Here is an 11,883-nt window from a genome sequence, read left to right as displayed (position 1 = left end):
AAGGCTAGCTCTTATTTTTTCGTTCCTCGCCAGATCACGTTTCAACAGCCTTTATTTCACTTTTTACCAAAAAAGAAACAGCAAGTGAGGTGCGTGAATAGTAGTACGCACGTGGAGTGTAATTGCGCAGCGGACTTGGTAAAAAGTGTGCACCGGAAGTATTGAGTGTGCAGAACCGGGAGTATTAAGTGTGCATCGGCTACATTGGCCCTGCATCAGCATTTTTAAGAGAGTAAAAACGAAACTAAATTGTGCACAGGCGTTGGGTTGCGGTTCGCAGTAGTATAAGGGTGTACCAGCCGACTTAATTCGCATTCGGAGTAGTAAAACGCGCACTAGGAGTATTAAAGCGGTACACGGTCGGAGCGCATCAAGCAAAGGGCACACTGAGGCCATCAGCAAGATCCTGTGGAGTGGCGTGTAGACCACGGAGGCGTACAAAGTATCAAGCAAACAAGCGAGAGGAGATTTGGTAAGTGATTATGAGAGATTGATTTGGGTAGGGGGTTCGTTAGTCGGTTAGTAGGTCCATAAGTAGGCAAAACCACGTAACCTCCGAAAAATTAAAAAGGCGGGAAAAGCACCGCGTAGCCATCTTTCTTTGTTGAAACACGCGCCAAGCAACCATTTTAAATATGCCAGTAACACGTTCGGGAACAACTACGGATAATAGTGCGAGAGAAGGAGACGGCGATAACTACAACGAACTTGAAGCGACCGTAGTCGAGCGGATTCCAACGAATCAAATCGTGCAACCGTCGGTAGAAACAAGACTAGCGGAAATTTTGCAGCAGGTTCAAAACCTACAAGAGGAGCTGAGACAGACTAGGCAGGCGCAAGCAAACACGGTCGGCGCAGGGGATAGCTATGGAATTATTACAGCTGCCTCCAGTGAAACGGGCCGTTCTCAAACCACATCGCAAGTGGGTGCAACACGGAAACTCTACGATTTGCCGGAATTCGACGGCCGTCCAGAGGACTGGCCAATGTTTAAGGAAACATTCATAATGACTACAACGGAGTACCAGTACAGTGACACGCAGAACATGATGCGCTTACAGAAAGCAATCAAAGGCAAAGCAAGGGAGACGATCGAGTGTTTACTAATACACAGCAGAAACGTGAAGCAAATCATCAAAACTTTAGAAGAACGCTATGGGAAGCCGGAGCTGCTGGTGAAGAGTCAATTAAAGAAGATACGAAGTGTGGCACCAATCTCCGAAAATCATATCGACCAGTTAGTGACGTTCGCGACGAAGGTTCAAAATTTATCCTCCTTTCTTCAGGCTGCTGATTGTGAGTATCATTTGTCAAACCCTACGTTGATGGAAGAGTTGCTGATTAAACTTCCTATGCAAAGGCGTATTGAGTGGGCAAGACATGCCTCTACAATTGTACCGCGACCAACGATCTGCCACTTTAGCGACTGGCTACAGGAATTATCCAAAATCGTGAATTCAGCCTGTGTGTACTCGAGCTCGGAACCGCGTCAACCCAGAACTGAAGGGCGCACAAGATTTTTCCACACAAACGAGGTCAACAGTGAAAGTTCGTGGCGAGATAAATGCGAAGCGTGTGCAGAGAGGCACACACTCAGTAAGTGTAAAAGATTTTTAGACATGGATCAAGGAGAGAGGTGGCGTTTAGTGCGTCGAAGAAGACTCTGCTTTAATTGTTTGAAAGGCAATCACCGTAGCAGCGTTTGTCATGAACAGCACGAGTGTGGTAATGAGCATTGCACAAAACGGTGGCATATCCTCCTTCACGAGCGTAGCGGAAGAGAACGTGTACGCGGGGTATCGCACAGGCAACAATCTTCACGGCAAGCATCGAATCACGTAGCACAGCAGCAGCAACAAGCCGTGCAGCTACAACCCGTTTCACCGGAGGGAATACAACAAGTTTTTACGAACACTATCCCGTCTAACAAAGCATCGAAATTGTTGTTTAAAATTGTACCAGTTATATTGTATGCCAATTCGAGGGAAATCAAAACTTATGCGTTTTTCGACGAAGGGTCTGCTATATCACTAATCAACCGTGCCTTAGCAACTCGCCTTGGGCTTAAGGGGTACAGCGATAGTATAACGTTGCAATGGTTTGGCAGCACAACTGTCACTGAACCTTCTTGTAGGGTAGATGTAGAGATTTCCGGCATTGAGCGAGGTAGCAAGAAGTTTAATATGCGAAACGTGCGTACGGTTTCAAATCTCCAATTGCCAATGCAGTCGATAAGCCTGTCGGACCTTCATTATAAGGATCAACATCTGCCACTACGCGAGTATTCTGGCGCTGTGCCCGAACTCCTAATAGGATTGGACAATGCGTATCTTGGAGTACCACGACGAACGGCTCACGACGGTAGCAGAGGTTATGCGGTGGTGCTGACAAAACTCGGATGGGTAATCTACGGAGCAGGGCGACGTCCATTGAACCAGGCGCGTTATCATACAATGTTTGCGCGAGTGAGTGAAGCGGGCGAAACTTCTCAGCTGGAGGACCTCATCCATGATTACATAATCAACGAAAGCATGGGCGTAGGTGTTGTGAAACAGGTGATTGAAGCCGAAGATATTGTGAGGGCAAAGAAACTGTTGCAGGAGAATACAAAGCGCAACGGAAACCAATTTGAAACGTGTTTATTGTGGAAGGATGATAACATAGAGTTGCCGGCAAGTAGGGAGATGGCAGAAAAGAGATTTTACGCACTAGAGAGAAAATTTAAACGCGACGACGATTTGAAAAAAGCATATGCGACGATTATAGCAGGGTATGTGGCGAAAGGGTACGCCAGTAAACTAAGTGAAGAGGAGGCAGCAGTTAAAGGCAAGCGTACCTGGTATTTGCCTCATTTCGCCGTGTATAACCCGAATAAGCCCGCGAAAATCAGGTTAGTGTTTGACGCAGCAGCGGAGTCAGAAGGGGTGTCGTTGAACTCGGCACTGTTAAGTGGGCCAGATTTATTGCAGCCGCTGGGAACGGTGCTAATGAAATTTAGGCAAAAACAAATCGGGGTTTGCGCCGACATAGTGGAGATGTTCCACCAGGTGAAGATTCGAGATGAAGACTTGTCGTCACAACGATTTTTATGGAGATACGATCCTGAGGCCCGCTTGGATGAATACGTAATGAATGTGATGACCTTCGGAGCCACATGCTCGCCGTGTTCAGCGCAGTTCGTAAAGAACAAAAACGCTGACGATTTTGAGGAGTTCCCTGAAGCAGTGGCAGCCATCAAAAATAACCACTATGTCGACGACTTTGTACATTGTTTCTCTAGCGAAGAAGATGCCCTGAGAATAACGAGCCAGGTAATTCGGATCCATAAAAAAGGTGGTTTTGAACTGAAAAGGTTCGTGTCTAACTCTGAGGTCATTAGCAATTTAAATAAAGAACCCTTTTCCATGCCTATGTTGAACCTTGATAGGGAAAACGCCCAGCTGTTTCAGAAGGTGCTCGGGATGTCCTGGAATACCGAGGAAGATGCCTTAAAGTTTGTGCTGTCCTTTGGGAAGGTGAATCGGGATGTTTTTAACAAGGAAAGGAAACCAACAAAACGCGAGGTGCTCAGCGTAGCAATGTCTGTCTTTGATCCATTTGGAATAGCAGCGGAATACTCCTTAGAAGCGAAACTAATCCTGCAAGCGATGTGGCGAGAGCGTAAAGGCTGGGACGAGAGAGTTTCAGATGCGGTATATGAGAACTGGAGAAGGTGGCTTGAAGCGCTGCGGGAATTGGAGAAGATAACTGTACCTCGCTGCTACGGAGCGACATTTATGCTAATGCCAGTAGAACTGCACGTGTTTTCGGACGCAAGCGAGTCAGCATATGCAGCTGTAGCCTACTGGAGGCTTCAGGATGAATGCAGCAACACTCGAACGTGCTTCATCGCTGGGAAGACCAAATGTGCTCCTATCAAACTCGTATCCGTTCCTCGCCTTGAGCTGCAGTCGGCAGTGCTCGCTGCGCGCCTTAGACAAAATGTTGTCAACAGCCATGATAAGGTCCCGGTCAAGGTAGTGATGTGGTCGGACTCGAAAACCGTTCTAGCCTGGATAAAATCAGATCACCGACGTTATAAGCCTTATGTAGCGCATCGAGTCAACGAAATCCTGGAAAATAGCGAGTTAGACGAATGGAGATGGCTGCCGAGTGCCCTCAATCCTGCGGACTTTGGGACACGCCCTAGAGATCGTAAGCGCGAATCTTTTTGGTTAACAGGACCGAAATTCCTCAAAGAAGAAGAAAAAAACTGGCCACCGAACGTAGTATGCGACGCTACCAATGTGGAACTTCGAAATAAATTTACGTTTCTTTTAATACAAATTGATACAAATTTTTTAAAGAAATTTTCATGTTTTTTGAAACTTAAGAGAGTAGTCAGCTGGACACTGAGATTTGTGAAAAACTGCCGTACCACGGAAGGAATGCGAGCTTATGGGAACTTAAAGGTAAACGAGCTTGAACGAGCTGAAATGTGTATCGTCCGAGCGGTGCAAATGGAAGCCTTCCTGGATGAATATCATTCCCTGCAGGCAGGCGATAAGATAGAGAAGGGCAGCGCGCTTTGGAACCTGAGTCCCATCATGGACGATAACGGCATAATGAGAATTGGCGGTCGAATAGACGCAGCAACCATGGTTCCGACCTGGACGAGACGCCCCGCGATCTTACCTAACAAATGTCATGTAACAGAAATTATAGTTGACTATTTTCATCGAATTTGGAGACATCAGAATGAGTCGACGATAATCGCCGAAATTCGTCGTAAGTATTGGATGCCGCGCATAAGAACGGAAGTACGTCGCGCCGCTGCGAGATGTCAAGTATGCCTCAAGGAGAAAGCCGTTCCTCGACCGCCACAGATGGGACAACTACCAGCAGACCGGCTTACACCATTTGTTAGGCCTTTTACCTACACAGGATTAGATTACATGGGCCCGTTTACGATAACCATCGGTCGGCGTAGCGAAAAGCGCTGGATCGCTTTATTCACTTGCCTTACTACACGGGCGATACACTTGGAATTGGCGAAGGACTTGACTACTGATACTTGCCTGATGTGTTTGAGAAATTTTATGTGTCGACGTGGTATTCCTGTGCGTATTCGGTCGGATAATGGTACGAACTTTGTCGGCGCTGACAGAGAATTGAAGCGACAATTGAAGGAGTTTAATGACGGTAAGATAGCCGATGCACTTGTAAACAAGAATGTAGAGTGGGTATTCAACTGTCCCTCAAATCCCCACGCTGGTGGCTGCTGGGAGCGTCTAGTGCGGAGCGTTAAGCGAGCTATGGGGCACGCACTATATAATGAAAACCTACATGAGCACAGCCTTTACCATCTCATGTGCGAGGCGGAAAACATCGTAAATTCGAGGCCTCTGACTCACATCCCGTTGGACACCGCCACTGACGAACCTCTAACCCCAAACCATTTTCTTATAGGTACACCAAACTCCGAGCAAACACCGCACCCGCAGGAAGAGAAGTTCCAGGCCACACGTAAGCAATGGCGAAAAGTTCAACAAACGCAGTATCGATTTTGGAAGAAGTGGGTTAACGAATACCTGCCTGACCTCGTCCGAAGAACCAAATGGTACCAACCGGTAGAGCCCCTAGCAGTAGGAGACCTCGTACTCGTATGCGACAGTAGCCAGCATCGATCCAGATGGCTCATGGGACGCCTGGTGAAGGTATTCCCGGGAAAAGATGGTCAAGTGAGATCTGCAGAAGTCCAGACGAAGACGGGCACATTTAAGCGGCCGGCCTGCATCTTAGCTAAGCTGGAGTTGGGTAAATCTGGTTAGATTTACGGGGGAGGGGCTGTTAGCGCAGTTACTTCCTTGTTCATTTGAATGTATCAGTCTATTTGTACCTTAATGTTGTTAGAGTAGTCACTTGCTTGTTCAAGCGAGCCAATCCTCTGAATGTACCATAATGTAATGTAACGATTGTTATCGATTTCTAATTTTGTAAAAACGACCACATCACTAATGAAAAACTCATTCGTGATCTGGAGTTTTAAGCGGAGGAAGCACACAAAAGTGTAAGAGTTGTTTTTTATTGAAAAATTATTAATTGTAACCTAACGTATGTGTATTTTTTAGGAAATAAAGCATCACGCCTTGTAAAGCGTTTTTCTCAGCAAGGCTAGCTCTTATTTTTTCGTTCCTCGCCAGATCACGTTTCAACATAGATAATGAACTTTTGAAAAACTTAGCGTGGATTCTCAAAATTATATGTAAAGATCGATGTCTTCAGATTAAAACTAAATCTTACATACCTACATGAAAATTATACAACGCACGCAAGTGAGAATACGAACTTATGATGGCCACTGCAAAATTCGAAGATATTGCTATACCAATTTTTGATGGTGCAAATTTCTCAAGCTGGAAAATACGACTTATGATGCTGTTGGAGTACAAGGAGTGCAAAGAACCGGCTACCAGAACAAGGACAGAAAACGATGAAGAATTAAAGTGGAAAAAGAAAGATCTAAAAGCGAAAACCATATTAATTAGCACAATCTCAGACAAACAACTAGAGTACATTTGCGACTGCGACTCATCTTTGGATATGATCAACAAATTGGACAAGATGTACAATACGCAATCAACGGCATTACAGATTTTACGTAGAAACAATATTGATGAAATTAAATTACAAAATTACGACACTGCTGAAGAATTCTTTTTAGAATTTGAAAAGTCTGTAAATGAATTCAAAGCGGCAGGCGGGAAGATGGAAGAACAAGAAAAAATGAGGTATTTGTTGAAAGCACTACCACCAAGCCATAGCTATATCGGAGATTTTTTGGATGTCATACCAGAAGAGCAGAGAACTGTGGAATACGTAAAATCAAAAATCATAGAAAAAAACTTGAACAGAAACCAAACAGAAAAGAAGAACAACGTAAGTACATTTTCGGCAACAACGAGAGGTGTTTGTTTTACATGCAAAAAGCCTGGACATATCAAGAGAGATTGTTGGTACACACAGGCAAACAAGAACAATCGAGGAGAGAATAGAGATAAAGAAAGAAGTCAAAGAAATTATCAGGCAAGCTACACCAAAGGCGGTGGATACAGCAATCGCGGCCGAGGAAGAGGTTTCCAGTCATCAACATCAAGAGGCGAGAATTTACGAAATCAAAGTACCAACAATTCAAGTTCTGCAAATGTGTGGGTTACCCAAGTGTACAATTCAGAGGTAAAAAGAGACAGGGAAAATTCGGAAAACCCGAACGAAATAAACTGGTTAGTAGATAGTGGTTGTTCTGATCATATAATAATGAATTGCAAATTTTTTGATAAATATGTGAATTTAAAAGAACATGTTAATGTTAAACTACCCGACGGAAAAATTTTAAAGGCTACAAAAATTGGCAATGTAAAAACAACTTTTAAAACTTATAACGAAGAAAATGAAATTGATATAAAAAATGTTTACTATGTTAAAGACATTAATCAAAATTTGCTAAGTTTATCCAAAATAACACAAGCGAATTGTACTTTTGTCGCAAAGAATAATAACGCAAAATTTTATGATGAAAATGGAAAGCTACTAGCTGTTGCATATAAAGAAAACAACTTGTATAAAATTAATAGTTACTTTACAGAAAGGGAGAAGGGGATATACGTAAATTCAACCAAACTAACAGAAAAAGAGAAATGGCATAGAGCGTTAGGGCACGTAAACTTCCAATATTTGAATAAAATAGTAAATAACAAATTATTGGACGGACTACCGGAAGAATTCGAAAATGTGGAAATGAAATGTGCTAATTGTATTGAAAGTAAAATGTCAAATGAACCTTTTAAGAATAATAAGTCAAAAGCAACAGAAACATTGGAATTGATACATACTGATTTAAATGGTCCACACAGCACAACTGGTTATTGTGGTGAAAAATACTTTTTAACGTTTATAGACGATTATAGCAAATGCGCAAGAATATATTGCATTAGAAGCAAAGCTGAAACTGCAGGTTGTTTGATTGACTATGTTAACTTAGTTGAAAATCAGTTTAATAAGCGAGTAAAGAAACTGCAATGTGACAACGGAAAAGAATATATGAATAAAGAAGTATTCGAATTTATTAAGTATAAAGGTATACAATTATTGCCATGTCCACCCTATGTACATGAACTAAACGGTGTAGCTGAAAGGTACAATAGGTCTGCTATGGATATAGGTAGGTGTTTGATGAAAGAAGCAAGAATAAATAGAAAGTATTGGCCTGAAGTAATGAATACGGTAGCATATTTGAAAAACAGAACTATAGCAAACACAGTAGAGAACAAAAGCCCTTACGAAATATTTTTTAAAAAGAAACCCAATGTTGAAAATTTAAAAATTTACGGAAGTAGAGTATTTGTAAGAGTTCCTGAAGTGAAAAGAAAATCTAAATGGGACAATAAAGCAGAAATTGATGTTTTAGTAGGATATACAAATAATGGTTACAGAGTTTTGGTAAACAATAAAGTAATTAATGCTAGGCATGTAAAAATTGTTGAAGAATATGATCGTCTCATCTGTTTAGATAAATTAGATACAGAAAAAGATGACAGCTACGAAAGTGAACCAGAAAGTGCATGGGACGAAAATAAAAATGATAACAAAAAATATGGCCAGACTAATGCTAGAGAAAATGATGACAATAATGAAGATGATTATGATAACATGAATGTTACTATAAACGAAAATGAAATTAAAGATGAATTAAATGAAAATTCGGATGACAGAAATCAAGAACCAAATACAGCTGAAAGAAAATCGAATAGAAAGAGAACACTGGTAGACCGGTTTGGAAGCCCAATAACACACTGTATATATGTGAATTACGTAAATGCAAACATACCAAACACATTCGAAGAAGCGATTAACTCTAGCGAATATAGGGAATGGCAAAATGCAATGAACTCAGAGATGAATAGTTTAAAGAAAAACAACACATGGGAACTTACGGAAAAACGAAAAGAAAAACGAATTATTGATGTTAAATGGATTTATAAAAAGAAGGGTAATAATATTTTTAAAGCAAGATTAGTTGTGAGGGGATATCAACAAAAAGAACATATTGAAAATGTGTATTCACCCGTAGGTAAAATGCAAACTCTGAAAACGTTGTTGTCGTTCTGCTGTCGAAATAATTTATATGTGGAGCAAATGGACGTAGAAACGGCCTTTTTAAATAGCTATGTAAAATCAGAAGTTTATGTAAATGAACCTAAGGGCTATGAAACGGGCGAAAACAAAGTTTACAGATTAAGAAAAGCTCTTTATGGTTTAAGGGAGAGTCCAAGAGCATGGTACGAATGCTTTCAAAAGTTTATTGAGAAATTGAAATTTGTGCGAAGCAATTATGATTATTGCCTGTATGTAAATAGATCAAGAGACAATCCTGTATACATATTAGTTTTTGTAGACGATCTGTTAATTTGCTGTAAAGATAAAAGAGAAATAGAAGAAGTAAAGTCAAGTTTAATGGCAAGATTTTCTATGAAAGACCTAGGTAAGATTCAGAGCTATATTGGCATTGAAATAAATTATAGTGAAGATAAAAAAATTATGACTCTAAGCCAAACAAATTACATTGATTCCTTAGCTGCAAAGTATAACTTAAAAAACGCAAAACTATACGATACACCTATGGAAACAGGTCTTAAACTTACTCAAGCTAGCGAAATAGATGAAAATATAAAGTACCGAAATCTCATAGGAGAATTACTATATATAAGCACTGGCACAAGACCAGATATAGCGTACGCTACAAATTATTTGAGTCGCTACCAAAGTTGTTACACGCTACTCACTTCAAATACGCTATGAGGGTCTTAAAATATCTATACTTAACTAAAAACTTAAAGTTAACATTTTATGACAATTTAGAATGTGAGGTATTAGATTGTATGGTAGATTCGGACTTTGCAGGAGACAATGTGGATAGGAAATCCACAACAGGTTTTGCAATAAGATTATATGGAAATTTAATATATTGGAAAACGCATAAACAAAACACTGTAACAAAATGTTCAACCTTTGCAGAGTACACTGCAATGTCCGAAGCAGTAACTGAAATATTATTTATAAGAAATTTATTAATTGAATCATTCAATGTAAAATTTGATAAAGCGGTAAGGATGTATGAAGATAATTCTGGCGCAATTGCAATTGCAAAATTTGGAAATTTTACAAAAAATTCAAAGCACATTGAAGTGCAATACCATTACATTAATGAAAACTATGAGAGAGGTATAATAGATATTGTTAAAATAAATTCCGAACTAAACTTAGCTGATATGTTAACCAAGAGCTTAGATAAAAAAAGTTTTTGAGAAACAGGGAAGCTTTGAGATTAATTTGAATCCACCATCATTTCAATATAATATACGAATACATTACTTAATGAAATAATTTTATAAGGTTGTCAATTTAAAGAGGTGTGTTGGAAATATAAGTAAATATGACAACCCTGAACATATATTGTATTCCTATACTCAATTCTTGTATACATGTTCGTTAACGCATACTAGCATAGTACTAAGTCTGTGAATAAGTTAAGTTCTAAGTATTAATATTGAGAGCAGGTTTTCAGTTTAAGAAACTCACTCATGTAACTCGGACTTACTGTGAACCTTATTCAATAAAATAATTAAAGAAAATGAATAAATCCAACAAAAATTTAGCAGTCTAATGCTCAATTCGCAATTTTTCATGAAAATACTTTCTTAAATATGTCTTATTATTTATTGCTAAAATGAAATGAGAATAGTTATCAAATCAATAAAAAAAATTGTAAATAAAAAGAAAAGCATTCGCCCCGTTACACTTATTTATTGGGTAATTCTGCAACGAAGTCAGCTATGATTTATTTTTTTTTCATATGGAATCAGTATACTATCGATAGTATCGGATAATTTTAAAATGCATTGACGAAGCTATTTATATAAACGAACGAGAACAAAATGACACTGAAGATGGCACAACGCCGAAACCGGTTTGTCTCCAAACCAAATTTGACAAGGGATGACGGAAAATCGTTCCACATTACATCACACTCCTACCCTGTCGGAAACACCAACAACGAAAATGAGAAAAGTTTTGCGTTTTACTTAGTTCCTGAAGAATTAGCTAATTGTTAAATAGCGATTTTCAGTAACCTTGTCCTTTTCTTTGATTTTTTAAATATTTTAAACCGATAATATAAAAACCCAAATTCCTAATCGTAGAAAAACAAATCGCTTGTAAACGTAAAGAAAACTGTATGTATTACAAACAACTTTCATCAATCCAACTCCGGCTACGCCACAGTATTTTTGCATAGAACTCACTCCAAAATTTACGGAAAAGTCTATATTTCAAGCGTGTGCTACAAGAACCAAAATCATTGTACAAATTGCCGAACCGTGCCCCGACTTATACATGATTATTTATGCATTTAAAGCAGTGATTCCCAAAGTGGTCCAGGTGGACCCCAAGGGGTCCACGGAAGACTCGACGGGGTCCACGGTGATGTGAAAAAAAACATGGGGGTCCATGAGTTGTAAATAGGGGTCCACGAAGTTTTATCTGGTTTCGATGTAAAGAACCAAAATGGTTGCTTGATAGCCTCTTTATTTAACTTAAATTTTTTTAGTGGTGTATAGTGCTCTTGAGGCACTGCTGCACTTACCGTCAGTTAGTGTTTTTCTTGTAGACTAAAAAGAACCGGATGCTGGTATGACAATGAGTGGGGCGCGACGAAAATTGCTGGCGGCAGAGATTTAAGCACTTGTGTCTTTTCAATGCTACAGGATAGTACGCCACCATTACCTTTATTGAAGAGATTCTATAATGTTGACTTCCTTGAGACTGAATGCTGGATTGATTCCATCG

At 40.0% G+C, this 11,883-nt stretch overlaps 1 protein-coding gene across 1 annotated transcript; it reads left to right on the top strand.

Annotated features, from left to right (window-relative positions):
- Window positions 1–6: 6 nt before the first annotated feature.
- On the top strand, window positions 7–6,198 carry LOC118753251. Its single transcript, XM_036488128.1, has 2 exons — window positions 7–6,049; window positions 6,111–6,198. The coding sequence occupies exon 1, from the start codon at window positions 636–638 to the stop codon at window positions 5,808–5,810; it is 5,175 nt and encodes a 1,724-aa protein (XP_036344021.1). The 5' UTR covers window positions 7–635; the 3' UTR covers window positions 5,811–6,049; window positions 6,111–6,198.
- The last annotated feature ends 5,685 nt before the right edge of the window (window positions 6,199–11,883 follow it).

The sequence above is a fragment of the Rhagoletis pomonella genome, unplaced genomic scaffold, assembly GCF_013731165.1.
Source record: "Rhagoletis pomonella isolate Grant_MI unplaced genomic scaffold, Rhpom_1.0 Rhpom_scaffold_02265, whole genome shotgun sequence".
Classification (NCBI taxonomy): domain Eukaryota; kingdom Metazoa; phylum Arthropoda; class Insecta; order Diptera; family Tephritidae; genus Rhagoletis; species Rhagoletis pomonella.
This window is presented reverse-complemented; position numbering and strand designations above follow the sequence as displayed.

Excerpts from the sequence above, each read along its gene's own strand:
- LOC118753251 (XM_036488128.1), top strand. The coding sequence starts at position 636 with ATGCCAGTAACACGTTCGGGAACAACTACGGATAATAGTGCGAGAGAA.